The sequence below is a fragment of the Ambystoma mexicanum genome, chromosome 3q (genome assembly GCF_040938575.1).
Source record: "Ambystoma mexicanum isolate Mex_15411 chromosome 3q, UKY_AmexF1_1, whole genome shotgun sequence".
NCBI classification, from domain to species: domain Eukaryota; kingdom Metazoa; phylum Chordata; class Amphibia; order Caudata; family Ambystomatidae; genus Ambystoma; species Ambystoma mexicanum.
Window position 1 is genome coordinate 281481527 of NC_090926.1, and position 26799 is coordinate 281508325.

At 48.9% G+C, this 26799-nt stretch overlaps 1 protein-coding gene across 1 annotated transcript in view; it reads right to left on the reverse strand.

Moving 5' to 3' along the window:
• Window positions 1-26799, reverse strand: part of PA2G4 (proliferation-associated 2G4) — a 164896-nt gene that overhangs the window by 41505 nt on the left and 96592 nt on the right. Inside the window, exon 11 of the mRNA XM_069653769.1 lies at window positions 15505-15632. Coding sequence (XP_069509870.1) covers window positions 15505-15632 — 128 coding nt within the window. The remainder of the gene's footprint in view (window positions 1-15504; window positions 15633-26799) is intronic.

The window sequence follows — 26799 nt, forward strand, 5'->3', positions numbered from 1 at the left end:
GAGTGTACGAAAATGTTGCTAAGGCACAAGATGAGTTGGCCGATTTTAACGCCGTACTCCCAGCTGAAAATACCTTGCGCGCCCAACCATCCACATGCTTGTAGTACCTATCCGGAGGGATGGAAGGGTACGCCACCTTATTTGAAGCTGTGGCTGCCTGAACCACCAGACTCTCAGGAGTAGGGGGGTTTGGACAAATAGACGGGGTCACTACTGGAAGGGCGGTATTTTGAAGTGAGGGACTTATTCACTGGAAGAGTCCGGGGTCTCCCAATTTTTGGCCACCCTATTTTGTAAGGCTACACGGAAGGGTAAAATCGGATCTTTGGTGGGACCATGATACAATGAATATATGTCAGATCATCCTGGATGAACTGAGTTGGTGGTCTAGCCCATCCTAAATATTCAACCACCTTTGTCATTGGCTGCCTGTATAAGGGACTGGCATGCTCCCCTGGTTCTGGCATGCCAAAATCTGTTTCAGGTGACGTGTCAATTCCACTTGCATTATGCAAGGTTTACACCAGATCTCTCATTCTGCTTTCCTCAGAAATCAGGCATTCTGGGACACTTTGGGTGCCATAGTGCAGGCCAAAAGGAACACCCTCAGACCTCTTAATCAAAAATTGAAGAATTTAAAATATTCTTTCCTTGGAAGAGGTTTGAAATTTTTCTGGGAGAGCTGTAGCAGTAGAGATTGAAGGCTTTACAGCCTTTGCAGCTTTTTCTTTTGCTGCTATTTTGACAGCTTCTGGCTGAATTGGAGCCTTTGAAACATTTGGCGCCGAGGGCTTCAGGGTAGGCGTCGACAACGGTGTTGACGAAATAGTGGTCGCCGACAGAGCTGGCTTCGAGGCGATCTTCGAAGGCTCGCCGTTCGAGGTGTCGGGTTACGGACGGCGTCAGTGACCTCGAACGGTCGACTCGAGCAATCTTTTTTGCTCGGGGTCCTGGAGGTTTCCCCATCTTTTGTCCTTCGATCACCCGGGCTCGAGGGTGTGCGAGCGTTGGAACGGTAAGGCTCCCGGCCGGCTTCCGCAAAAGGCGGAAGGAGGCGGTTTAGCCTTTTCAAACACCTCCATCATTTTAATTCTAAATGCTTCCCACTCTACGGAGGAAGAATGTTGGTGGGGCATTTCATTCTTTTGGGGTATTCGTCCGAGGATGAGGTGAAAGGGGACCGGTGGCGACTTTTTTTGGACTTTTTCGCCGAAGAGTGGCGTGAACCACTTCGGGACCTAGACCGATGCTTTTGCCTTTCACAGAGGAGATTTCTCCTCACGGGACCTCGACGCTAGAGGCTTTTCGTTCGGGTTTGCAACCTACATGCAGTTTTCCCTTCCTCTCACAAGGCCTTCCCCGTCATTGATGGGCACTTCGTACAGGCCTCCATGTCGTGGCCTTCACCAAGGCACAACAGACATTCTTGGTGCGGATCCGTGATTTCAAACTACAGGATTTACACTTTTTGAACCCCAAGCGTGGGGTAGTCTGGGTCGACGACGAAGACATTCTCGAATATCCCTTTACAATAACGGTCACAGAACTACTAGAGGCGCGCAGAGTCCCTGCAGCAATACATACGCTGAAAAACGGAACTGAGGCCAACAGGCGCCGCGCGTGCTGCTTGTATACCCGATGACGCCACCCTCGGCCTTCGACATCGACGCACAGCGATTTCCAAAGCAGCTAAAGCTGGATGGAATACATCCAAGATGAGGAATAAGGTGGAGGACACAATCCATTCGAAATATAGTTTGTAAGTATTTTTTACCGAGGATTCCCAGCCTGACGTGGAATTTTCATGACAATGAAAATCATGCCAGACCCCATGCTGGAGAAAACCCATATAAACGTTTTAAAGGAGCTTCCAGCAACTTAAAAAAGTTAAGTATAACTTAAGGCAGACTTATTCTAGACAGGCTTAACCAGTAGTCAGGGGAAGCAAGACCGAGTTGGGAAACTTCACCTATAGTGAAGCTAACCGCATTTCTTTTGGGAAACGAGGCACAACCAATTCACAGGTGAGTAAATTAACCTTGTATATACTTTTCAGAATGGAACCACACACATTCAGGGTAAGAACGTTTGTAACTGTTCACTCTCAGAGGTGCAGTTACCAACTACCTTTTTCACAAGTAAGTAATTTTTAAACACTTTATTCTTTTCAAGACAGAACTTACTTATCCAGTCCTACCCTACTCTATTGCATGTCATCCATGGGCAGAAAAGGGATCCTGGTGGTCTAAGAGCCAGCTATAGGCAGGGTGAGATCGGGTTCAGTTGCAGAAAAAGTCAAGTGTTCCTGTGGAAGACTGTTCAAACAAGTAGTACACTTAGGGTCCAGGGACTTTTGAGAAGACACCCTTGGAGGATTCCAGCAGTAGACCTGGGTGAACTGGATGAGAGGACTCCAATCACAAGAACACTCCAGCGATTTACAGAAATCACAGGCTTAAGTTATATAAATACCCCAGCAAACAGTACCTTAGCACAGAAGACTTCCAGCAAGAAGACTTCAGCATCTGCAGCCAGAAACCTGGTTGTTGAATTCCTTTATCATGAAGACAGGACACTTGAAGGGCTTCTGCAGCAGGGATCAACGGGGAAGGCTCTAGGAGTTCCTTCGCAGCTGGATGCGGCTCTGGTTTTGAGGCTTTTTTCAGGAGCCAGAAGAAGGTTGAGCATTGTAAATTGAATCCTGGCACTTGCAAAGTCCAGCAGGATGCCACCAACGTTCCGCTAGATTTTTCGGAAGCTCATGTACAGCACGATGGCTCGAGGTCCCAGGGTATTGCAGTTCCGCAAGGTCGCAGCCCAACATGGGATGGCTCAAAATTGAGGTCTTCGATTCTAGTGGATCTCACCAGGCTCTGGGCCAGGGTCATTATTTCCCCGAGTTGCCAGGTCGCTTGGAAGGAGGGGTAACAGCAGGGTCTTGTTACATGTCTCAGCCACGTTTTCTTAATTTTCCTCTTTGGATTCAGGTCCAATGGTTGACATGTCAGCAGCTTCACGTTCAGAGTGTTTATCAGGAACTACAGCACAACTTCTGCATTCTCTCCCTGCATTTTACAGCAAGGGTGGGTCTGGCTGTCAAATTAGGACAGCCAGACCACCACTGGGAGTTTGTTCCTTTCAGGCAAGATGAAAAACAAAATGGCTGAAGAATTTTGGACTCAGCTTCCTGCCTTTCCAGAAACTGGAGCCTGGGCGGGGAATCCATGGTATTCCTGCCGAAGACAATACAGCCACTTTGGTCGTTCCCGCAGAATGGCAGGGAAAGACCTCGGAAACAGCAATCGCACAAGAAAATGGCAAAAAAGGAGCCCACTATTTTAGCAAAATGGTGGCCCTTCTGAGCATTGAATTAACAGCCTGCAAGTAATGAAGTCAAGTGATAAACATAGCTAAACTGCCACAAGCCATTCAAGGAAACTTGCAAATGTAACAATGTTACCTGTTAACTAAGAAATGGGATACATTGGATCCCCAAGCACTCCACATAAGGTGGGGTGTGTGGCTTACTTTATAAAATGTAAAGAGGGATGAAAATCTCGTTTGCTACTTGGGAAATTTAGTTCACCCAAGTGCATGAAAGAAACGGGAGCCCATAGTAGCAACCCAGCCTAAGCCCAAAAGTTATAGGAAACCAACTTCAACCATACACTAGGAAGTGAAGGACAGGACCATTACAGAAAATCTTTACCGCCATTGTCAACCTCAAATGTCTAACATTACCTGATGTGGAAGTAGATATTCACGTTGGTCCCAAGAACTGAGAATAAAATCCCCAGCCTCTCCGATGTTCGTTAGGTAAGATTTTCATAGTAATGATAAATCTTCCAGACCTATGTCAACCCTAGAACATTTTGCTTTGCTGGTGGATGACATGAATTACTTACCTTAATAGCATTTCTGATTGTATCTGCTTAGATTCAAATGCTGTGCATATAGTCCATCATTGAGTGGTTATTACGGAGTATTGCAGCTGGTCTTTCGAAGGATCGAAAGGGGACGTCGACATGGGTGTGCCTGTAACACTATCCCCAACGTGACGTGTAGTGTACCCAAAATCCCTCACGCGTCGAGGTCTCGGACTATTTTTTCTGCCGTGAGGGAGCCTTAAGACTATTGTGAAAGTACAGAGAAGTAGTAGTAAGACGTCTACATTCCTTCTATCAGAGTGGGGAGGAGGTTTGGGCGCATGTGAATCTAAGCAGATACAATCAGAAATGCTATTATGGTAAGTAATGCATGTCTTCTGATGCTTGTGTATCTGCTTAGAATCACCTGCTGTGCATAGACTAGTAAGCAGTACCCGGAGTTGGTGGAGGGAAGTGAGAAGGAACAGTAGTGAAGAGATGTCTTAGTACCGCTTGCCCCCCCCCCCCTGAGAATCGCACCTAGAGTGAGTATCTAGGCAGTATTTTGTAAAGGTGTGTACAGAACTCCAGATTGCCGCTTTGCAAATGGACTCAAGAGGGACATTTGCAATGAATACTATGGAAGACCCAGTGCCCCGAGTAGAGTGCTCTAGGCTTGAAGGGCAGATCTCTTGGCAAGAGTAACAGTGTGATGCAATTGACAATCCACCTTGAGATGGCTGATTTAGAGACAGGGTCCCCCTTCTCTACCAGCCGCCACTGAAACAAAGAACTGGTTTGTCTTCCTTAGTGGCTTCGTTTTTTTTCCCAGATAGTACATGACTGCCCTGCGCACAGGGCAGTTGAGTAGGCTTCTTACCACCACGAAAGTGGGGTTCTGGAAGAAAGTGGGTAGTTCTATCGACTGGTTCACATGGAACTTAGAAAAGAATTTGGGCGCAAACTGTGGGTGAGTGCGCAGAACCACCTTCTCTGAATTGTGACAAAGGGGTCTAGAATTGAAAGGGCCTGTAGTTCACCGACCCCTTATAGAAGTGACTGCCATTAGGAAGGTGTTTTTTTTAAGCGAGTGCTTTGAGGCTTACCTTGTGCATAAGTACAAAGGAAGACCCCATAAGTCTGGTTAATACCACATTTAGGTCCCATCCGGGAGCCGGGTTAGAAATAGGGGGATGAATTCTTTTAACACTTCCACAAAAGCTTTAATTACTGGTATCTTCCACCACGACCCCTTTTGCTTGGACATAGTATAGGCTGAAAGTGCAGCTAAGTAGCCCTTCAGGGAATTGAAAACTAGACCAGTCTAGTAGGCGAGTCAAGTATAAGGGAATAGTTTCTTACCTGTAACTCCATTTCTCCAGCATTGGTATCTTTCATGGTTTCACATGCTTAGAATATTCCCCGTCGTCAGACTGGGACCCCTCGGTACATATATATAGCCTTTTCCGATAGGAAAATTTCCGACACTTTTGTGTCCTATCCTCGTCCTTTTAGGTCCCGCCTACGCATGCTCCGCAGGCCGTCCCAGTATAAGAGGCCCGCCACCGCGGTTCCCCTTCAGATTTCGGCCCCTCCAAAGTAGGAAGGGTTAAACTTATCCATCACATGCATTGCAGTCCCGGGGAGGCTTGGCGGGCGCATGTGAATCCATGAAAGATACCAATGCTGGAGAAATGGAGTTACAGGTAAGAAACTATTCCCTTCTCCAGCATTGGATCTTTCATGGATTCACATGCTTGTATAGCAGTAACACTTGAGATGGTGGTGAGAATGCAATGTAACGCACCCTCACCCTACTACTCAACACATATGCGCAGCAGTAATAAGTTTACTCATAAAACCTTTCCCACCGAAAGTATACTGTCATCAAAGGTAGAAAACAAACTCTCCACAACGTGGAGCTTACCTTACTGAAACAGATGGTGCAGGACAGCTCTTCCCATCTGCACCTCATCCGCATGCAGCCTGGCAAGGCAGTAGTGGCGGGTAAACGTGTGGGGCACTGACCATGCCGCAGCTTGGCATATGTCCGTCAGCGGAATTCTGGCCCATAACGCTGTTGAGGATGACATCTTCCTTGTAGAATGGGCTCTAGGATGTCCTTGCAGTGGCCTTCGAGTGACAAAACACAATCGTCGACGAGACCCATCTGGCCAATCCCTGTTTCGAGATTGCTTTACCTCTCGTCGACGGACCATATGCGACGAACAGTTGCCGAGTAGCCCTGATGTCTTGTGTGCGATGTAGGTAGAATTTCAGAGCCCTCTTAACATCCAGGGTATGAAGAGTTTTTTCTGCTGCCGACGATGGGGTGGCGAAGAAAGTAGGCAGAACCACGGATGAGTGTTTGTGATATACCGTCGGAACCTTAGGGACGAACGTAGGGTTAGTCGCCAGGACTACCTTGTCCTTAAAGAATCTTAGGTAGGGCAGGTCCACGACCAGCGCTTGTAGTTCCGAGATACGTCTGGCTGATGTGATAGCTATCAGGAATGCCAACTTCCACGAAATGAATTTCATGTCGGACGTGGCCATAGGCTCGAAAGGCGGTTTCATCAAACCTGCCAACACTGTGTTGAGGCTCCACGCCGGGGGAAAACATTTCACCGGGGGAAAGGCTCGAAATAAACCCCGCATGAAGTGTTTCACCAGTCTGTCACTGAATAGAGGAGACGACTGCCTCTTCCTTGTGAACCTCGAGATGGCTGCCAGGTGTACCTTTATCGATGCGAACACTCTTGGGGCCACCTGCTTGCAAATTTCTCGCATTTCTTGTTTTCTTTGGTCGCGGAGGCGTCTAGAGGGGGGTGGCCCCATTTCTCGAACACTTTCTTCAAGTGACCCGTGTCAATTTCCCACTCGTGTATCTGGGCCATGTTTCTGCTGAGGGAGTCTGCTTGGCAGTTCCTCACTCCTGGAAGGTGATGAGCCACGAGGGAGATATCGTTCTTCGATGCCCAATGCCATGTTTTCTGGGCTTCTATGGAGAGTCCTTGATCGTGTTCCTCCTTGTTTCCTCAGATAAAACATGGCTGTTGTATTGTCGGTCAGTATCCGCACCCGCAACCCCTTGATGTGTGGTAGGAACGCCTTCAAGGCCCATCGTACCGCTCTGAGTTCCAGTACGTTTATGTGTAGGAGTGACTCCGTTGGAGACCAGCGACCTTGCGTTTGGAGAGCACCCATGTGCGCTCCCCATCCGGTTAGGGACGCATCCGTAACTATGGTGCTCTGGAACTCCGGCTCCTGTAGGGGCACACCTTTGTTCAGATTGTGGGAGCTCTGCCACCACTGAAGGGTCCGAAGTAGCTGGTCGTCGACGGGTATCCTGTCCAACCACGATCCCTCAGCCTGTGTCCATCGGTCTGCAAGGAATTCTTGGACTGGCCTCATGAAAAGTCGACAGTTTCTCACCAGATGGATGCAGGATGCCATGGCCCCTGGGACCGAAACATACTTTCTCACTGAGATCCTGGAGTTTCGCCGTAGCCGGGCCACCTGCTGAATGAGTCTCGAGGTCCTGTCGAGAGAAGGTTTCACCAGCCCTAGCTGAGTCTCGAACTGTGCCCCCCAAGAATACCAGCGTTCGATGGCCGCAGAGAGGATTTCTCAAAGTTTATGGCGAATCCTAGCCGTTGTAGAAGCTGCATGGTGGCTTGCAGACTTGTGTTGGTCGACGCCGGGGAGGATCCCCTTACCAGCCAGTCGTCGAGGTATGGGTATACATGTTGGCTTTGCTTCCTTAGCCAGGCCGCCACTGGAGCCAGGCATTTTGTGAACGTTCTGGGGGAGGTTTTAAGCCCGAAAGGAAGAACCGTGAATTGGTAGTGGGTTCGCCCTATTACAAAACGTAAGAATTTCCTGTGTTTCCGACACATTGGAATATGGAAATCCGCGTCCTGTAAATCCAGGGACGCCAGGAAATCTCCCTTTTGAACTGCGTGGATCACTTCCTGCAGAGTGAGCATCTTGAATTTCAGGCTCTTTAAGGACTTGTTGAGCTCGCGTAAGTCCAGAATGGGACGCCATTTGCCGTTCGGCTTTTTTACAACGAAGTATCTGGAGTAGACTCCTTGGCCTCTCTGTGATGTTGGAACTAATTCTATCACTCCCTTCGCTAACATGAGTGTAACCTCTTGTTGCAGTGCCTTCATATGGGACTGAGCGGTGAACGCAGGTGGAATTTGCGGAGGGCTGTGTTTGAATTGAAGAGAGTGTCCGTGTCTAACGCCCATTGGTCCGTCGTTATCCTTTCCCATTCGTCGACATACGCTGAAACTCTTCCCCCCAGAACGGGTTGAGAAACGTCACTGCTGATCTTTAGTTTGCTTGTCTCTCGCCGACGATGGGTATGACTGTCGTTTTCTGGAAGACTGGAAGTTTCGTCGACGGTTAGCCGATTGTGAGGCACGTCGGTATCCCTGGCAAAGGATCTGTCTCCAGAAGAGAATCTTGAATTACCTGAAGCCCCTCTAAAGGGGCGAAAAGACTTGTAGCTTCTGCCACTCTGGAGGGCACCCAAAGAACGTGCCGTGACCGAATCTTCTTTCATCCCTTTTAGGGCCTCGTCCACCTTCTCACCGAAAAGAAGGTCTCCCTCAAAGGGCATATCTAAGACCTTGTATTGTACTTCTGGTCTGAAGTAGGTACACTTCAGCCATGACTGTCGACGTAATACGACCCCATTATTGACTTGCTTGAAGCCAGACTCCGCAAGATCCACCGCAATGTTTATTGCGTGATTTGAGGCTTCCTCGCCCTCTCGGACCAGTAGCATCGCCGCCTTCCTCTGTTCCGGAAGATGGTCAAGCAGCAGAGCCAGCCTGTGCCACATCTCCCTATCGTATCTGGCTACAATTGCCAGAGAGTTTGCTGCCTTTACTGTGGTCGCTCCCACAGAGAGCACTTTCTTGCCAAAGGCATCTTGGCGTCTCGCTTCATTCTCGGGTGGAGTCGTGCACTTGTGCTGTGCCTTTACCTTCCTCGCTGCCGCCGCCGACACCACCGAGTCTGGTGTTGGTTGAGAGGATAGACACTTGGGTGTAGACTCTGGAGCCTTAAACTTTTTCTCTAGGCGTCCTTTCACTGCTGTTTCTGAGAATGGGTGTCTTATTGTCTGCAACCCCTCTTTCCATACATGGTCAAGTATCGGTATCGATAACAGACCTTCTCTTGCCCATGTGGTCGAACAAAAAACAGTCCTTTTTCTGTTCTTCCTGGGACAGACCAAATTCTTTGCATGCCTTCTCCATCATCGAATGGAATGACGCAATGTCGTCCGGAGGGGACGGGTGAGCTGGGCTTCTGGGGTTTTCTAACTCCGCCTCTGACTCCCAGGTAGGATCCCTGGAGGGGGATAAAGAGACCTCTGACATGGCTCCCCTGTCCGACTCCGAATCTGGCAGCTCACCTTCCTCCTGCGCCAGTGTTGAGATTGGCGTGCGTGGGTGCGGCAGTTGACGGGACGGGCCCGGCTCGTCAACGGGTGACTGTGGCAGGCTGGCCTGGGGAAGTCGCTGGTCCAACGACCGTAGCAAGGACTGAAGCGAGGACAGAATATCCAACGACAAAACCGATTGAGGAGAGGGGCAGATACCGGTGTAACGGATGCCCTCGTCGACGACTTGGCAGCCGCTCGTAGCCCTAGGTCTGCTGGGCCAGCCACTCTCTCGCTCTCGTCCTCCGAGGACAGCAACATAGCTTGCTCCTGTAGCAAAGCCTCGGGGGGGGGGGGGGGGGGGGGTAGGGTCAAAGACTTCAGGCCTCCAAGCCTCCTGTAGGACCCCCGTTGATGAGGCTCTCGTCGACCGGACGGAGGATGCCCCTTGCGCTAGTGGCGGGAAGGCGGCCGGTGACTGGATCGCCGTCGACAACGCAGGCTTCGCAGGTGGTTTTGGCGGTCCTGCCTTCTCCACACTGTGCCCGCTTTTACTCTACTCTCGACTCGTGGTCGATCTGTGATGATTGCCAGAGGAGGATTTCCTTTCCTTCTCATGCTTTTTTGATGATGATTTGTTTGACGAGGAGTCTGTAGACGACCCTTTTTCCGACGGTCTAGATTTCTTCGCCGGTGGTTCCGACGAGGCCGCGCGGCATGATGTTTTCGCCGACTGTGTGGAGCCTACCTCCGAGGAAGGGGGGGGGGGGGGGGTTTATGCCCCCGCACCCTCATTCAGCCATGCCACCAGGCGTCGGTTCTGGACTTTGAGGGTTTTTTGAGAAAACCCCTTGCATATGTCGCAGGCATCCGCCGAATGGGAGGCAATATATACAATCCATATGTCTGTCCCCCCTCGTAAACCTTTTTCAAGCCGCACGTCGCGCATGGACTGAACAGCGCTTTTCCTGATACAGAGGACATATCGTATCCAATAAGGCAACCTAGTACAAAATAGTAAGACAACGCGAGGAGATCCCACTACTTTGGAGACGGTTGAAATCTGAAGGGGAACCGCAGTCGCGGGCCTCTTATACTGGGACGGCCTACGGAGCATGCGTAGGCGGGTCCTAAAAGGACGAGGATAGGACACAAAAGTGTCGGAAGTTTTCCTATAGGAAAAGGCTATATATGTGTACCGAGGGGTCCCAGTCTGACGACGGGGAATATTCTAAGCATGTGAATCCATGAAAGATCCAATGCTGGAGAAGGAGAGCAGTCAATGGGATTGATGCTCTTGGAATTGCAACAGATGACAAAGCCTTTTGATTTGTTGGAATAGCAATGTCTGTTAGGCTTTCTTGCTTCTCGAAGTATATCTATCCATGCATCTCTGACGAAGTTGGGAGATGCCCAAATTCTAGGACTTCAGGAGCCAGGCCGCTAAATTGAGAGTCTGCGGGCATGGGTTTCCCCTTTGTCCTGAGATAGCATGTAGTATGGGCCAGGTGGTTTCATTGGCGGAGAGCGCAACATATCCATCAGATGGGAGAACCAGGGTTGGCAGGCCCACATTGGGGCAACCAATATCCCAATATTTTGACTGATTCCTGGTGCATCTTGTGCACAATCTTGTTGAGTAGGGGAGTCGTGGTGTGTTTGTGGGGGGGGAGGGGGGAGAAGCGTAAACAAATTTCCCTGACCACGTTATCCAGAGACCGCTCCCCCTTGGATTGGTTCTGAGGGTACCTGGAGGCGTAATCTGGGCATTGTGGGTTCTCCAGAGTTGAGAACAAGTCGATCTCTGGGAAGCCTGATTCTGCGAAAACGTTGGAGACGATGTGTAGTTGCCATTCGTACTCCAAGGTTAGTGGGAAGTCTGTGCTGAGCAGGTTGAGCTCCCCTGGAACATGCTGAGACAGTAGGAACATCTTGTGTTTGAGAGCAGACTTCCAAATGTTCTGGGACAGTTTGGATAGCCCTGGTGAATGAGTGCCTCCTTGCTTGTTCGGGTAGTATATGGCCATGGTGCTGTCTGCAAGGACCAGTACCGTCTTTCCCTGCAACTGTCTGAAAAGCCTTGAGGGCTTGTAACACCGTAACAGCTCCAGCATGTTTATGTGGTTGGATGCTACTGCTGGGGACCAAACGCTGTGTGCAGTCTGCTGAAGGAGGTGAGGCGCCGCCCCCCCCCCCCCATAAGCCCGTGAGAGATGCGTCCATCAGGAGTGGCTTCTACTGCGGGGGTGGTGAAGGTTTTCCTCTTCAAGAGGTTTTCCCTCAACCACCACTGTAGAGAGAACGAGGTCTGCAGAAACAACCACTAGATCGTCCCATTGTCCGCTGGCCTGACACCACTGACTGTTGAGCCACTCTTGCATGGGGCGCAAGCATGCATTTACCTGGTCCCTCACGCAGGATGCCAACATTCCAAACAGTTGCATGGCCTGGTGTACTGTTCGACTGGCTACATACGGAGGGCTCTGAAACCGCATGTTTTGAACCCTCTCGTTGGAGGGGAAGACAAGACTATCTTGTCCGAATTAGGGCCCCCAGAAATTGCTCGACTTGGCTGGGGTCTAGGCTGGATTTCTTCTAGTTTATGGAGAATCCCAGGCTGAAGATTAGGTTATCATTTTTTTTGGGTGTTTGACAGGTATTTTCCATAGGAGTCCCCTGTTATGAGCCAGTCGTGGAGGTAAGGATATACTGGGATGGATTGCATGCACAGGTGAGCTGCTGCAACTGCCAGCATTTTTGTAAATACTCTTTTGGGCTGAGGCAATGCTGAAGGGGAGGACCTTGAACTGATAGTATTCGTTCTCCATCATGAATCTTAGATATTTGCCGTGTGCTGGCAACATTGAAATATGAAATTATGCATCTTTCATGTCCAATGTTGCCATGCAATCCCTTGCGTTAGCTGAGGGATTACCTCTTGCAGTCTTACCATCTGAAATTTGTGGTTTGACAAATTTGTTCGCTGGGTGCAAGTCTAGCACAGGGCGCATGGCGAAATCCTTTTTGGGTACAAGGAAGTACACTGAATAAATACCCTTGTTTACCTGTAGAAATTGGATGACTTCGATTGCACCCTTTTCCTGAAGGATATTGACCTCTTGCAGCAGGATTCTGAGGTGTTCCAGTGTTAGACATGCGTGTAAGAATTAGGTTATATGTCCCCTGACCGGGGGAGTTATGGGAGGGGATCCGGATCCGAGAGTCATTTCTGACTGGAGGCCAGGGAGCCTCTAAGGTTAGCCTTGCGACCCCCTTCCCACAGCGTTTTCCTCTGGGGATACGGATTTGAGGCAGCAGACCCTTGTCCTGAGGACCATGTGTTCCCCGTACCATATTGGCTATGTGGGGAACAATAGGACAGTTTCAAAAGGGTACCCTGGGCCAGGGTTCTTCCTGCTGTCTCTGCAGCATCCAAGGTGTTTAAGGATGTTCTGGTTTACTTGCTTATCCTTTGATACAATTGTAAGCAGGTGAGAACGCACTGGTTTAGGGACCTCCTGCAGGCCCTCCTGTAGCAGGTTCCATTGAACATCACAATAGCTGGCCAACAGTATGGTATTGTAGGCAATCTGGGTGAAATATGCTGCTGCAGTAGTGATTCGCTTCCCTAGGGCATACTGTTTTTTGCATTCCTTGTCCAGCGGTGCCTCACCTGTGGACAAGGTCACCACTGCCCTCTTCCTTGTTGTAGTGACCACGAGAGAATCTGGGGTGGCATGTCCCTGAATAGAGAGGGCCGGGAGGGGCAAAAAAGTTTCTCCAATCGTGGTTTCACAGCCCTGGTCTGTGAAGTGTTAGTAAGGCAGGGGCGATATGCCTTTTAATGGAGTAAAGTTAAGGGATAGCCTGGCTGGCAAGAGGCTTCTCCTTTAGAATATCCTTCATGAAATCTGAGTCTTGCACTGCCTCTTGCGTGGCGGTCTGGAAATATTCGGCTGCTTTTTTCAGAATGGCGTTAGACGCCATCTGGCCATCTATAGGAGATGCCTGACGCAAAGGTAGGGAGGATCCATGCATATGGTGTTAGGATCCGGGGTATGAGTAGGTGAAAGCCATGGTGGGTTGTCCACCTTTGGCTCATCGCCCCCTACCCCCCTCAATCTGGGGCCTGGTCAGTCCTCAAAAGGATCATCCTCTTGTAAATCGGGGCCATGAGGAACTGAGGGGTAAAGGTCTTCACTAGGCCTTTTAGGCGTGAACCTTTCAGAGAAGTCCATACATTTTGCAAGCCTATTCATACAGCCTTCAAATTATTCCTCGGTCCATAAAGAGGAGCCAGGAGGGGTCCAGAGGGGGGAAAAGGCTCCTCCTGGGGATCGAGCTGCCCAGAACACAGATTTTTCTGAGAGTGTTCTGGATAAGGGCTGGGGACTCTGGCGTGTGGACGTGGCTTTCTACTTGTTTTTGGGTTTACTGCCCGCCAAAACTATCTTTGCGAGACTCGCGGTTGTTCGGCGGCTCCAGGATGGGTTTAGGCTGTTCAAGCGGCTTTGCCGTAGATTGACGTAGCCAAAACTTTGTGTCGGCGCAATCTTAGGAGGAGTCTCGACGGCCTTGGGCCTTTTGGTGCTGGCGCCCTTGTCTGTAGAGTGCCCAGACACATGCCGCTTGCGCGAAGGGCTGCTGACGTGCAGATCAGCAGGTGCCACAGAGGAGCTCTGCGTATCCGTTGGCGCCTTGGACAGTTTCAACGGATCCATCAAGGTAGTATTGGGGGTTGTGTGCTTGCTTCTATGAGTAGCAGGTGCGTTCCTGTCACCGGGATATACATTCCCCATAGCAGAACTATCATCCTGCCTGGTGGGGCCAGGGACGGACTGCTCAGAGCGCTATCGCTCGGATGAGATGTCGATGGCATCTGTATCAGACACGGCCGTCGCTAACCTCTGCCTGCATGATGGCGTAGGCCGCCCACCGCTTAACTTGGCGCTCCTTGATCGTCTTAGGAAGCAAGAGCTGACAAGACCAACAGGACGCCTTGTGGTGATCGCGAGGGAGGCACTTGTTGCACCTCCGGTGCGTGTCCTTCCAGGGGTACTTGCCTTTACAGGAAGGGCAACATAAATGGTGTCCCGCCCATAGCTCAGGTGTATTAAAGCGGCAGCAAAACCAAAGGGGCAAAGAGGGGAGAAGGAAAGAAATTCATGATAAAGACCCCCAGACCTCAATCTCCCTACTGTATAGGCCGGCCAGAAGGCCGGTTCGACTGCATCGACCGGTGCACCAGCTGAAGTCTGTTCTTCCACTATCTTTGGCGGTGGTTGAGAAGTAGTCGAAGAGGGGACGAATATATAAACAACTGGAGGACGGGAAAGAATATCATTTTGCAATTAGAGCTCCGAATAAGGCGACCAGCTATCTGGGTGGAAAAAAAACCACTGAGGGACCTCGACGCGTGAGGGTCTTTGGGTACACTAGACATCATGGATAGTGTTACAGGCACGAACATGTTAACATCCCTTTTCGATCCTCTAAAAGACGAGATGCAATACTCAGCGGTTACCACTAGATATCGGACTATATGCACAGCATGTGATTCTAAGCAGATTCACAACCATCAGAAAATATATTGCATAGTTCAACAGCTTAAACATTCAATGCTGATAAATCTGGATTTAAATAAATTTAGAATGAGAACAAAAATGGAAGTTGGGGTGGGCGGGGGGGTTCTTTGGCAGTATTGCAGTATCCAAGTCCGTTTTGATAGCCACTGGAGTCCCACTGGAGTCATGACTGCTCCAGGGCTCATTGAGGGGAAGAGCAGTTCACCACCTTAGCTATGTAGTAATCAAACTGCGGATGGCAAAAAAGACAACTGGAATCAAACAAAGAACCCACAAAGCATACTGGACAGCCAGTGGTGTGCCAATTCAGAGGTCATGGAATGGAGATGCAGTTCTTAGTCCTGCTCATGCATACTGCCTTTCAAAATGCTTGAGGATTTGTTGCACAAAATGGCTCCGATCCCATCCTCAAAGGACGGGCTACCCATTAGAATGGAAGAAAGGAGATTGTCCCGCCCCTCTAGAACAGACAATGCCTCATCATGGAGTAAAAGGGAGCCAGAGTTCTGTGCAGAATGAACAGCTCTCACTTCAAATTTAAACTAAGCCAACCTCAACAGAAAACCAAAGGCAGAGGCAACTTTCCAAGAAAGCTCATTGTATAAAATCTCCAGAAAGCAAGCATAACGAAGCAGCCATCCAAGAGCCCACTTACCTTCAGCTCGATATCCTGCACATCCAACTCAGACTTGTATAGCTCAGGTTCCAGCGGCCCACTAGTGATCCTCATGGGACCATTCGCCATCAGCAGCACCGTGAACTTAAACTGAGCAACAAACTCTCCTGCAAAAAAGAGAAACATTCATGGGTGGGATCAAATGCACAAGCTGTTCCTGTCTGAAACTGGGCAGCACCAATTGGAGCGACTCAACCAAGTTTCTACATGAACAAAACCATTGTAAGAGACACCGTACTGGCCCCAGTATATTAAGAAAAAAGAAACATTAGATGGCATTTCATTAAGGCCAAGTAGTTTTAAGAGCATGAAAACAGGGTAAAACTACTTTAGAGAATGGTTTAACATTCAGTTGCAACCAACAAAAGCTGAAAAGCTACTCACTGCAATTATATTCTAGTCCATGTAGATCCACCCTTGCCCCAAACCACTCGAAAAAAAATGAGCAACGACATAGGTGGGAATGTCAAGTAGGTTGTGAAGAAGGAAAAAAAGTAAAAACAGGTGGGAGGTTTGTTAATCTTGCACAGTGCGACATGGGGCATGTGCATGGCCACTTGGCACTTACGAATTGGCAAGAGATGTGTGGGAAGTTCACTGAAGTAGAAAGAAAATTGAGGTAGAATATACTTATTTTTTGATGCATGCAAATCTATTTATTGGTTATTTGTATAGCACCTATACACATGGAACAATGCTTCAGGGGAGGGAACAAAGGTAAAAGGCAGTCCAAAACTCTTACTAGGCCTCGAGTCATTCAGAATGGGTAAGTGCTATAAAAGTTAGAATGGTACAAATATGGAACACATTCTGTAATACAAAACAAACAGATAACCTATTGTAGAGGAGCTGTTGCATGCCTCTGCACTAAGTCCGCCCCCCACCACCTGTATGTTGGAAGCCTGAGATTGTGCCATGTGTGACACCAGCAGTTGTAACAATTTGTGGCAAATATTCGAGAAGAGAACCACTGAGAAAACCCCATCAAATGTATCCCCGAAGAGAAGACAATCTGAGGGAGGAACTCTCAGAAGGAATATGAAAATGAGAGAAAGGAGTTGGTGACACCATGAGAATACTGGCAAAACATTTGAACCTTCTAGAAACCGATGGAAGAATCAAGTAAACTTTCACATGCAAAGAAAAGATTGCACGTGAGAGAAGCACTGCAGAAAATGCAAGCTGTTCAATAACTATATGCTGTAATGCAAAAGTAATTGAAGCTGGCTATACGTTCTGAATAGACTGCAGGTGAAGCCACCGTTGTATAGAAGCTGAAGACAATGCATTACTTACCGTAAAAGCATTTCTGATGGTTACATCTGCTTAGATTCACATGCTGTGCATAGTCCGACATCCAGTGGTCACTGCGGATTATTGCATTTTGTTTTTCGTAGTCGAAAAGGGAACGTTGACAAGGCGTCTGTAACATTATCCCTATAGTGACGTGCAGTGTACCCACAATCCCTCACGCGTCAAGGTCCCTCTGATTGTTAAGCAGCCAAGAGTTTATTTGAATACTTGTCACTGTGAATCTCTAACTCCCCTACAGCTCACATTGACCCCTCTTGAGATAAGCCTGGCTGCTCAACCTGCTAACAACTGTGTAGTACAAGCTTATACCCAAGGTTGGGTTTCCTATACCTGTAGTCCTAGTTGTTTGTAGTGTTGCCAGAGGGTATTGCATACAAACATTGCCTAGCAGAGGTGCGGAATTTCAGACCCCACTGCACCAGGAGACAGTCACCACAGACTCCTCCCTGGAAGGATGGGCTCACACTGGAATTCTTCACACAAGAGGCATGTGTCTGCCGGAGGAGAAAACGTTGCACATCAATGTGCTGGAGCTGCGGGCAGTGTTTTGGGCCCTCCAGTAATTTCTTCCATCCCTCAAGGGCAAGTTGGTGCGGGTCTTCACGGACAATATCCCCACAATGTTTTAAATCGGGAAGCAGGTGGGCACCAGATCCCCAGCGCTCTCCTTAGAAGTGCTGGACCTATGGCACTGGGCCGTCGCCCAGGGTGGTGTTCCTCATTCCATTTAATCAGTAAAGAACGTGGTCGACTCGCTCAGCAGCGATCTACACTTATGCCTCAAGTGATAACTTCGGCAGGACCAAGTGAAGCACCTGTTCTGCAGATGGGGCAATCCCCAGATAGATCTATTTGCGATGGCTACGAACAATAATTGCCAGAGGTTCGCCAGCAGGTTTACCCACCCGGGGAGCATCTCATTCCCCTGGGATGGCCTGTTCCTGTATGCATTCCCTCTGTTGCTTCTTCGACTCAATCAACTGAGGCGGTCCTGGTGCAGGATGATCCTTGTCGCACCAGCGTGGCTGAGGCAGATCTGGTACCCGGACTTTCTCAGCAGTCTCCTCCAGTCAAGCTTCCAGTGGTCGCAGATCTCACAAGGGAAGGAGGCGCAATTGTGCACCACGAACGAGGAATGCTGAACCTGAAGGCCTGGCTCATGCAGCGTTCGAGTTCGGAGGTTACGATCTCCCAGCGGACTGCAAGGAGGTACTTGCCAAGGCCAGAGCATCGTCTACTCTTCCATTTATGTCCATAGCATATTAGAGGTTCGGCGTTTGGTGCCGTGCACAGATCGACCCTCTACGAGTCACGGCTCTGCAGGCACGATATTCGCTGTCGTTGGCCAAGGCTAGACTTGCTCACGCCTCCTAAATTCATCTGGCTGCTTTCTCCTGCTACACCAGATCTCCCGAACGGTCGTCGTTATGTCACACTGTCTAGTTAAGGAGTTTGTCAAAAGACTGTTCTGTTTGTTCCCGCCGGTGAAGGCTCCCCAGCATGGTCACTCAATGTGGTACTGACTAGGTTCATGGGCCCTCCATTCGAACCTCGGCAGACAGTTCCATTGAACTTCTTGTTGTGGAAGACTGCGTTCCTCGAGGCCATCACCTCTGCGCAATGAGTGGGTGAGATTCATGCCCTGTCCTGCAAGCCACCCTTTTTGACTTTCCACGACACAAGGGTGGTCCTGCGGACACACCCCTCCATGCCCAAGGTGCCGTTGGACTTTCATCTAAACTAGCCCTTGGTGTTGGTTGTATTTTTTTTCCGGAACCTTCGTCACTGGCTGAAAGGACTTTGTACTCGCTGGATGTGGCTAGAGCGCTGAAGTTTTATGTGGACCACACAAAGGAAAACATAACTTGTGAACCTGGCCCTGTGAACCATGGGATAGCCCTCTCCAAGGCTTCCATTTGGCAAACCGACCGCTCTGCTACGGTGGCTTTGTCAGGTGTGCCCCTGATGGACAGGGCTGCTACACACACCTTCACAAGTTTCTACTGCGTCGACAGATTCCAGTCCAGGGTCGGCCAAGCAGTGCTACACAACCAGTTTGCTTGAAGATGAGCCTGTTCCAGAAGTAAGAGTATTTGCTTCTTTTGAGCCTTGCCACCTCCAGTGGTTGTGTAATGTTGTATTGCTATGTATTCTTTATTCATGAGCATGTGAATTCATGCCAGACACCATGCTGGAGAAGTTACCTGTAACTATTGTTCTCCAGCATGGATCTGGCATGAATTCACTCAAACTATCCCATTTTTCCATTAGTTTTCATCTTTGTGATATTCGAATCGTGGGGACACTACATCTCTGCCATTTTGTATTGCACACGTACGCTCATTCATCTTTCTCTACCCTCTTCTACCGCTCTATCCTGTCCTCTCTTCCTCTTTTTATAGCACTTGCATGCCCCCTCTTGTCTGGTGGCTGTGGTGCCAAACCCCCACCCCCTGTACTCCCGCCCTCTTATGTCGTGGCACTTCCACTATCTGAATGTCATCAGGCCTAGTATGCTGGTGAGAGTAGGGCCCTTCGGGGTACCGTGCATGCATGCAGTGGATGGGGATGCAGAATAACTGATACCAAATAATCAAACCAATTTAGAAGATCAAAGGTTGTGTTTTACGATCCCCAAAAAATGTATCACCCTGTTGCGCCAACTCTACAGGTAATTTTAAGTTTTTGGTAGGTGAGAGCAAAATAAATCAGTCTTGTTTCCAGTTAAGTGGTTTTCAAGTAAGTAGTCCTTAATGAAATAAAGTGATTTTTCAGAACCCTATTTAATTCATAGGAATCATCAGGAGAGGATTTATTTTCAGAGTGCTCTTTTTAGTTAATCATTTAAATTTAAATCAATCTTTGCAACACCACTGCCGCACTGAGGACAATCTGATCCCCCTTTGACTTAGAATACATTTCATCCAAAGGCCAGCAACTTAAAAACACTGGAAACTGAATATTTCTCTAATTTCAAATATTGATTTTAAAAAGCTATTTAAATGATTAACTAAAAACAGCACTTTGACAAGAAATAGATACTCTCCTGAAGATCCCTATGAATTGAATAGGGTGAAACCAGTAGAGTTCTGAAAAATCACTCTGAATTTCATTAGACTATTTACTTGACCACTTAACTGGAAACAAGACTTAAATTACCTGTACAGTTGGCGCGACAGGGTGATGCATTTTTTTCAGATCGTTAAACTCTTTATCTCAAGCAATCAAGATAACCCTTTAACCCCACTGCAGGCGACTCAGTTTCATCTTCATTACCAAACACTATTAAGATTGGATTCGCCCAAAGAGATAAGTCCTTAAAAAGGTTGCTGTTTTATTAACTATTTTCGAAAACGGAGTTACAAAGGACAGACGTTCGCTCGAGCTCTCAGCGCATCTTACAAAAAAATCATTTATATACTAAAAACTAGTCATAGGTGACGTCTTACTTCGTAGCAAATAAGGTAAGGGATTGGGTTGTGATTGCATATCCGTCAGGTGAACAACTTATGCCTACCTCTAAAGCAAGTGATCTTCAAAACTATTAAGTACTGTTAGGCATGATTGTATGCAGTACCATTGGGGTGCACTACAACAACCATGACCACCTGGCAGTAGTAACCCAACCTTTGGTATAAGTCTGTACTACACAGGTTGGTAGTGTGGACGAGTAGCCAGGCTAATCTCAAGGGGTCAATGTGAGCTGTAGGGGAGTTAGAGGTTCACAGTGACAAGTATTCAAGCAGAGACACGCATGGTTTCTTGATAAAACAATTATCTACCAAGTTTATATAAGCATTCTTCAGAAGGGAGCACTGTAAAACACCACACAAATATACTTAAGAATTATACACTCTTAAATTCAGAATCGGTAAATACCCATTTTGGGATGGCATACAGCAGAGACCTGCACCCACAGGTGACTTCAATTGCTAGGGTGCTGTTGACATTAATGTATTACTGTTGGCATTCAGATTTAATTAAGAGCAAGCAATAAAAGGAAAGATTATTCAAGCAAACAAGACACCACAAATATTGCTTAAGCAGACAAATACTTTCAGATCCTCCAATAAGTCATTCAGTTAAAACTGGCTAAGCCAAAGTCAATAGGCTATATGGGCTGAAGCACTTCTTTGAAAGTAAGTAGAAAAGTCTTTGCACTAGGTTTCAGAAGTCTTTGAAGAAAAAGATGAATCAATGTAGGGCCACAAGCTGCTAGACTTGTGAGTAGTAGAAGATGCAAGCAACTCTACAGCAAGAGGTAAGTTCTTAGACTTTGTACAGTACCTTTTTAAAATGAAGAAAAGATGCAGCAGATAACTCCTGTGCAGCTCTGCAGATCTCACTGTTCCTGGGCCTCCGTCGTGGTGACAGGAGGGAGGACGTCGGCGGACTGCTGCACGGACGGTCAGCACTGTGTCAATACTTGCAACTCGCAAACTTCACGTTCAGTGTTTCAGCTCCTCAGGACTACCGCAAGTAGCAACACTGCGGTTTCTGGCTGTCAAGATTGACTTTCCTTGTTTCTGGGTTCCCGCACTCTGTTGAGGGGGCTCAGGCATGGTCAGTCCTGCTTCCCGGGAGTCCAGACGATCTTCCTGGAGCTCTTGGCCAACTTAAAAGCAATGCACACAATCTGGTGTTCCTCTCCCTGGCTATACGGTTTCCAGCAGCAACTCTGGAAATTCAACCAGCTCAGAGACGGATATCCAGGTGGCTTACTTTGGAGTTGATTTGTCCCCACCAACTCAAGGTGGTAAATCGCCCTTGCAGGGGCTTCTCCGTCGATACGAGTTTGAAGTTCATCACAGCAGGGCTTCACTGGGAAAACCAACAGTGCAGGAGTTGCAGGTGACCTCTTCAAGTTCTTCTTCGATTCCTTTGACCAATGGTCACCTGCCTTCCAAGCCAAAAGCCTTGCCTTTTATTCAGTTCTCTCCCATTCATTCCAGCTGTCAAGTCACCCAGCAAAGAGGGGGGTTTTTGGGGGGGGGAACTTTCCTTGCCGGACAGTCAGCCGGCCAATCACTACAGAGTGCATTTGGGTCTCCTAGGAAACCAAGCACAGAGTTTCGCTACCTCCCTCACTTCCTGCCCACCCCAGACACCCTAGAGCCAGAGGCCGGCTTCACGCGTGAATCCCACCAAAAGCAAAGCGAACAATCGGGCCAAACCTGGTTTGGCAAGCAGTATATCTCAAGAAGGCCCTTTCCACAAAGAAATGGTGAAAGACGACCGGGGCCATTTTGAAAAAATGGCACCCTTGGGTGCTTTACTGCAGCACACTGCAGTATTTAAAACAAAACCACTGCCACCAGCCATTCAGTGAGAAAAGAGTAACAAAAATGTTACATGATATAAATAAAATATCACATCGCGCTCATACACAGGTGTTCAGTGCGCGACTAGGCAAAGGGAGGGGAGCAGGGGAGAGAACTAAAACAACAATCTTTCTAGGCCCAGTGACATTGAGAACGCGCAAGTGCATGGGGAAGGGAAGGGGGGTACATGGGAGGGGGAGAAATTGGAAAGTGCAGAGCATAAGAAAGGACAAGGTAAATAAATAAGGTGATCCAAAACAGTGGTAGTGCAGCCTGTGAGGGCCAAGTGCAAGGTTAATCAGTGAGTATCTGATTACTGCAAACAAAGAGTTGGGTGGGGGCTGTATGGGCACAGATACAGGACCCAGTGCAAGGGGTGGCCATGGGGCAGTGCAGGAGGGTGGCAGGGTAAGCGGGTACCTGGGCCCCAAGGGCAGAGGGTGGCCAGGTGCAGCATTGCTGAGAGAAAGATCAGCACGGGACAAGAGGGGCAAAGGCAAGAGGAAGGTCATGAGCTTCCGGAACCGTAGATGTTTCTCCAAGTTTCAAGATGGCAGGTAGGCAGTTCCAGAAGGAGGCCCCCGCAGAAGACAAAGATCTACCATCAGCTTGTTTCTTTGAAAAATGACTGACCCTGAGGGAGTTATGAGCGAAGGGCTCTAGAGGGGAGGTATTTACGGAGGGATAGTTGAAAGCCATGAGAAGCTGGACAAAGGGGATACTAGGTAACCCCTCCAGCACCCCATGGCAGATTAAGTGTGTGCTGGGTCTAGAAAGTTACAAATGTTAGTAAAGTCAATTTCATTTTACTGCTCTTCGGTAGTTTATCCAAGAGAAGGTATTTAAACCTTTAGGAAATCTGAAAGGTGCTGTGTGACAATGGAAAAGATTATGCCTATGAGTTTGTCAGACTCCACAACCAAAAGAGACAGTTCAAAATCACATTAAATACAGGAGTGGGAAAAAGGGTCTCACTCTCGCCAGGTTAAAAAAATAAAGTCCTCAAAATCCAGCAAAGTTGCTGGGGTCTCCAAGGTGGAGAGAGGTAGCACTTCTGAGAATTCTCCCGAACTGCCTCCGGACAGATGAGTGCACACGGAAGCTCTTGTTGAGCGCGATCTTGTCCTGGAAGCATCCAGATGGTCGTTGAGGAACTCTTATAGCGGACGCATCCGTAGCCTGTATAGTCGGAGATAGATGGAACAAGTTACTGTAACTGTTCTCCAGCATGGGTCTGGCATGGATTCACATGCTCATGAAATTTCCGTCTGGCTGGGAATCCTCGGTAAAGAAAAAAAAGAATCTGTTTCATTTCTGAACGGTCTTTCTCCTAACAACCAATCATTGGTCTCTGGGTCATACTGCCCCAAGGCAATGACTGCCCTCTTCCCAAGCCCCTCCTCTTGCAGCCATCTTCAGATTTGGTAGCACGTAAAGTGGCAGTAGGACCAAGAGAAGAGCCGCAAAGAGGTTGGAGGGAGGGTTTGCATGTGAATCCATGCCAGACCCATGCTGGAGAACAGTTACAGGTAAGTAACTTGTTCCTTCTCCAGCATGGGGTCTGGCATGGATTCACATGCTCATGAATAAAGAATACATAGCAGAACACATGCACAACCACGGCAGGTGGCAAGGCTCAATATTAAGCATCTCTTGACTCTTCACCAGGCTCACCTTCAAGCGAACAGGTTGCGCAGTACTGATTGGCCAACTCTGGACTCCTCCCTGGAATCACAGTAGACGCAGTAGAATTTCGTGAAGGTGTGCGTCGACCTCCACGTAGCAGCCCTGCAGAGGTCCAGCAGGGGCACACTACACGGGAACGCTGTAGTTGCAGGGATCGCTCTGGTCGAATGGGCTCTCAGAGGGCCAGGCAACAGTCGGTTTGGCAACCGGAGACAATAGGTGATGCAGCTGGAGAGCCACCTGGAAATGGAAGCCTTAGAGAGAGCCTTCCCTTGGTTCACAAGACCAAAGTTCACAAACAGCTGTGATGTCTTCCAAAAACACTTTGTGCGGTCCATGTAGAACTTCAGCGCTTTTGCCACATCCAGAGAGTGCAAAGTCCTCTCAGCCAGCGACGAAGGGAAGAATATAGGTAACAACACCAAGGGCTCGTTGAGATGGAAGTCCGACAGAACCTTGGGCATGAAGGAGGGGGTGCGTCCGCAGAACCACCCTCGTGGAATGTCAAGTGAGGTGGTTTACGAGAGGGCCTGAACCTCTCCCACTCATCGTGGAGGCAACGGCCACAATAAATGCTGTTTTCCACGATAAAAACTTCAGCGGTGCCAAATGCATAGGCTCGAAGAGGGGACCTATGAGCCTAGTGAGCACCACATTCAGCTCCCACGCCGGGGCTGGAGCCTTCACCAGCGGGAACGAACTGAAAAGTCCTTTTATGAATTCCTTGACCAGGTGGTGTGACCATAACGACATCCCCCGGAGTTCTGGTGTAGCAGGAGATAGCCGCCAGATGAACCTTGATGGAAGCATGGGCCAACCGTGCCCTGGCCAGCGACAGTAAATACAGCAGCACCTGCGGAGCCGTAATCCTTAGAGGGTCGAGTTTCTGTGCACGGCACCAGACGGCGAACCTCTTCCACTTATGTCCGTAGCATTTCAGTGTAGACGAAGCCCTGGCCTTGGCAAGCACTTCCTTACAATCTGCTGGGAGCAGCGATCCTGGGTCGTGGTGCAGAATCGTGCCTCCTTCCCTGGTGAGAATATCTGCAACCGCTGGAAGCTTGACTGGAGGAGACGAAGACATGTCCAGAAGGTCCGGGTACCATATCTGCTTCAGCCACACCGGTGCAACGAGGATCATCCTGCACCGGGACCGTCTGAGTTGATTGAGGAGTCGAAGAAGCAACAGAGGGAACGCATACAGAAACAGGCCGTCCCAGGAGAATGAGAACGTGCCCCCCTACCCAGCTGGGGAAACCGCAGGCGAACCTCCGGTACTTGGTGTTAGTCGCTGTTGCAAACAGATCGATCTGGGGATTTCCCCCATCTGAGGAACAGGAGATCCACTTGGTCCTGCCAAAGTTCCCACTCCTGGCAAGAGCACAGTTCCCTGCTGAGAGTCGTCGGTGTTCTTCACTCCTGCCAGATGAAACAGGATGAGGAACATCTCCTGGGCTAGGGCCCAGTGCCAAAGGTCCTGCGCCTCTTTGGAGAGCACCAAGGATCTGCCCCCCCTCCCCCGCCAATCCGGCTTCCTGATCTAGAACACTGTGGTGGTGGTGGTGTCCGTGAAGACCTGTACCACCTTGCCCTTGAGGGACAGAAGGAAGGACTTTAGGGCCCAAAACACTGCCCACAGCTCCAACATGTTGATGTGCAACATTTTCTCCTCCGGTAGCCACAGGCCTCTTGCATGAAGACTTCCGGTGTGCGCTCCCCACCCTTCCAGGGAGGCGTCCGTTGTAACAGTCTCCTGATGCAGTGGATCTGGAAATCTGCGCCTGCAGACAGATGTGCGCACACTCCCCACCACTGCATCTCTCGTAGAGTGTGATCTTGTCCTCAAAGCTTCCCAACACTTGTATCCAGATTTTGTTTAAAGGAAATCGAAACCATAAAACATTTGGTAATCGGTTGTCCCAAATTGAATTCGATCAGATCGATACATCTGAGCAAATATGCACCGATAAATGGAAACATGGAGGACTGGTGGTTCAGAATCCTGAGTGGGAGTCCCGTCAATCTAACTTGCTCGGTGATAAACTTTATTGACACGGTCAATGTATAAGACTGTGGGCTGGATACAGGAACTGTCGTTCTTGTGTTTTTTCTTTATCGAATAGGGAATTGATCAAGGAATTGCGTATTTCAAAAAGTTTATTAATAAACTAAAAAAAAAAAACTTGTATCCAACAGGCGTCTAGGAATTCTTGCCGTGGACACATCCGAAGCCTGCACAGCCGAATGAGTTATATGCAGGACAACATCATGCCTAGAAGGGACTTGATGGACCTCACCCTTGAAATCTTCAGGGCCAACAGCCCTTGCGCCTCGGCCAAGATGGCCACTATCCTCTCCTCCGACGAAGATGCCAGGCACGACACTTGAGTCGGGACCCCAGATACTGCGCGTCCTGTGATGGAATCAAGCAGGACTTTACATAGTTCGCCGTGGGTTTGACTGTGATGTCCTTTGAACTTGCCTAGATGAGCCAGTCGTCCAGGTAAGGGTACACGTAGATCCCTCATAGGCACAGCAGCCGCCACCAGCGCCAGGCACTTTAAGATGCTTGGCGCCAACCTGAATCCGAAGGGAAGGGCCTTTAATTCGTAATGTTGCCCTTGGACCACAAAGCGCAGGAACTTGCGGTGGCCCTTGTGGATGGGGATGTGAAAATAAGCATCTTCCAAGTTCAGCACATGCTGAAGAGTAACCATCCGAAACATTTGGGACTTTATGTACTTGTTTAGACAGCAGAGGTCCAAAATGGGCCTCCAACCGCCGGTCTTTCTGGCGAAAGAGTAATAAGTAATGAGATTACACTCTGGAGCCCCAGAGCCTCTTCGAGACAAGCTCGATCACCCCCTTTTAACATGGCCCGTACCTCCAGCAGCAGCTGAGGGACGTGGTTTGCCTGATGGGCTACTGATGGTATATTTACACTTCCGTTGTA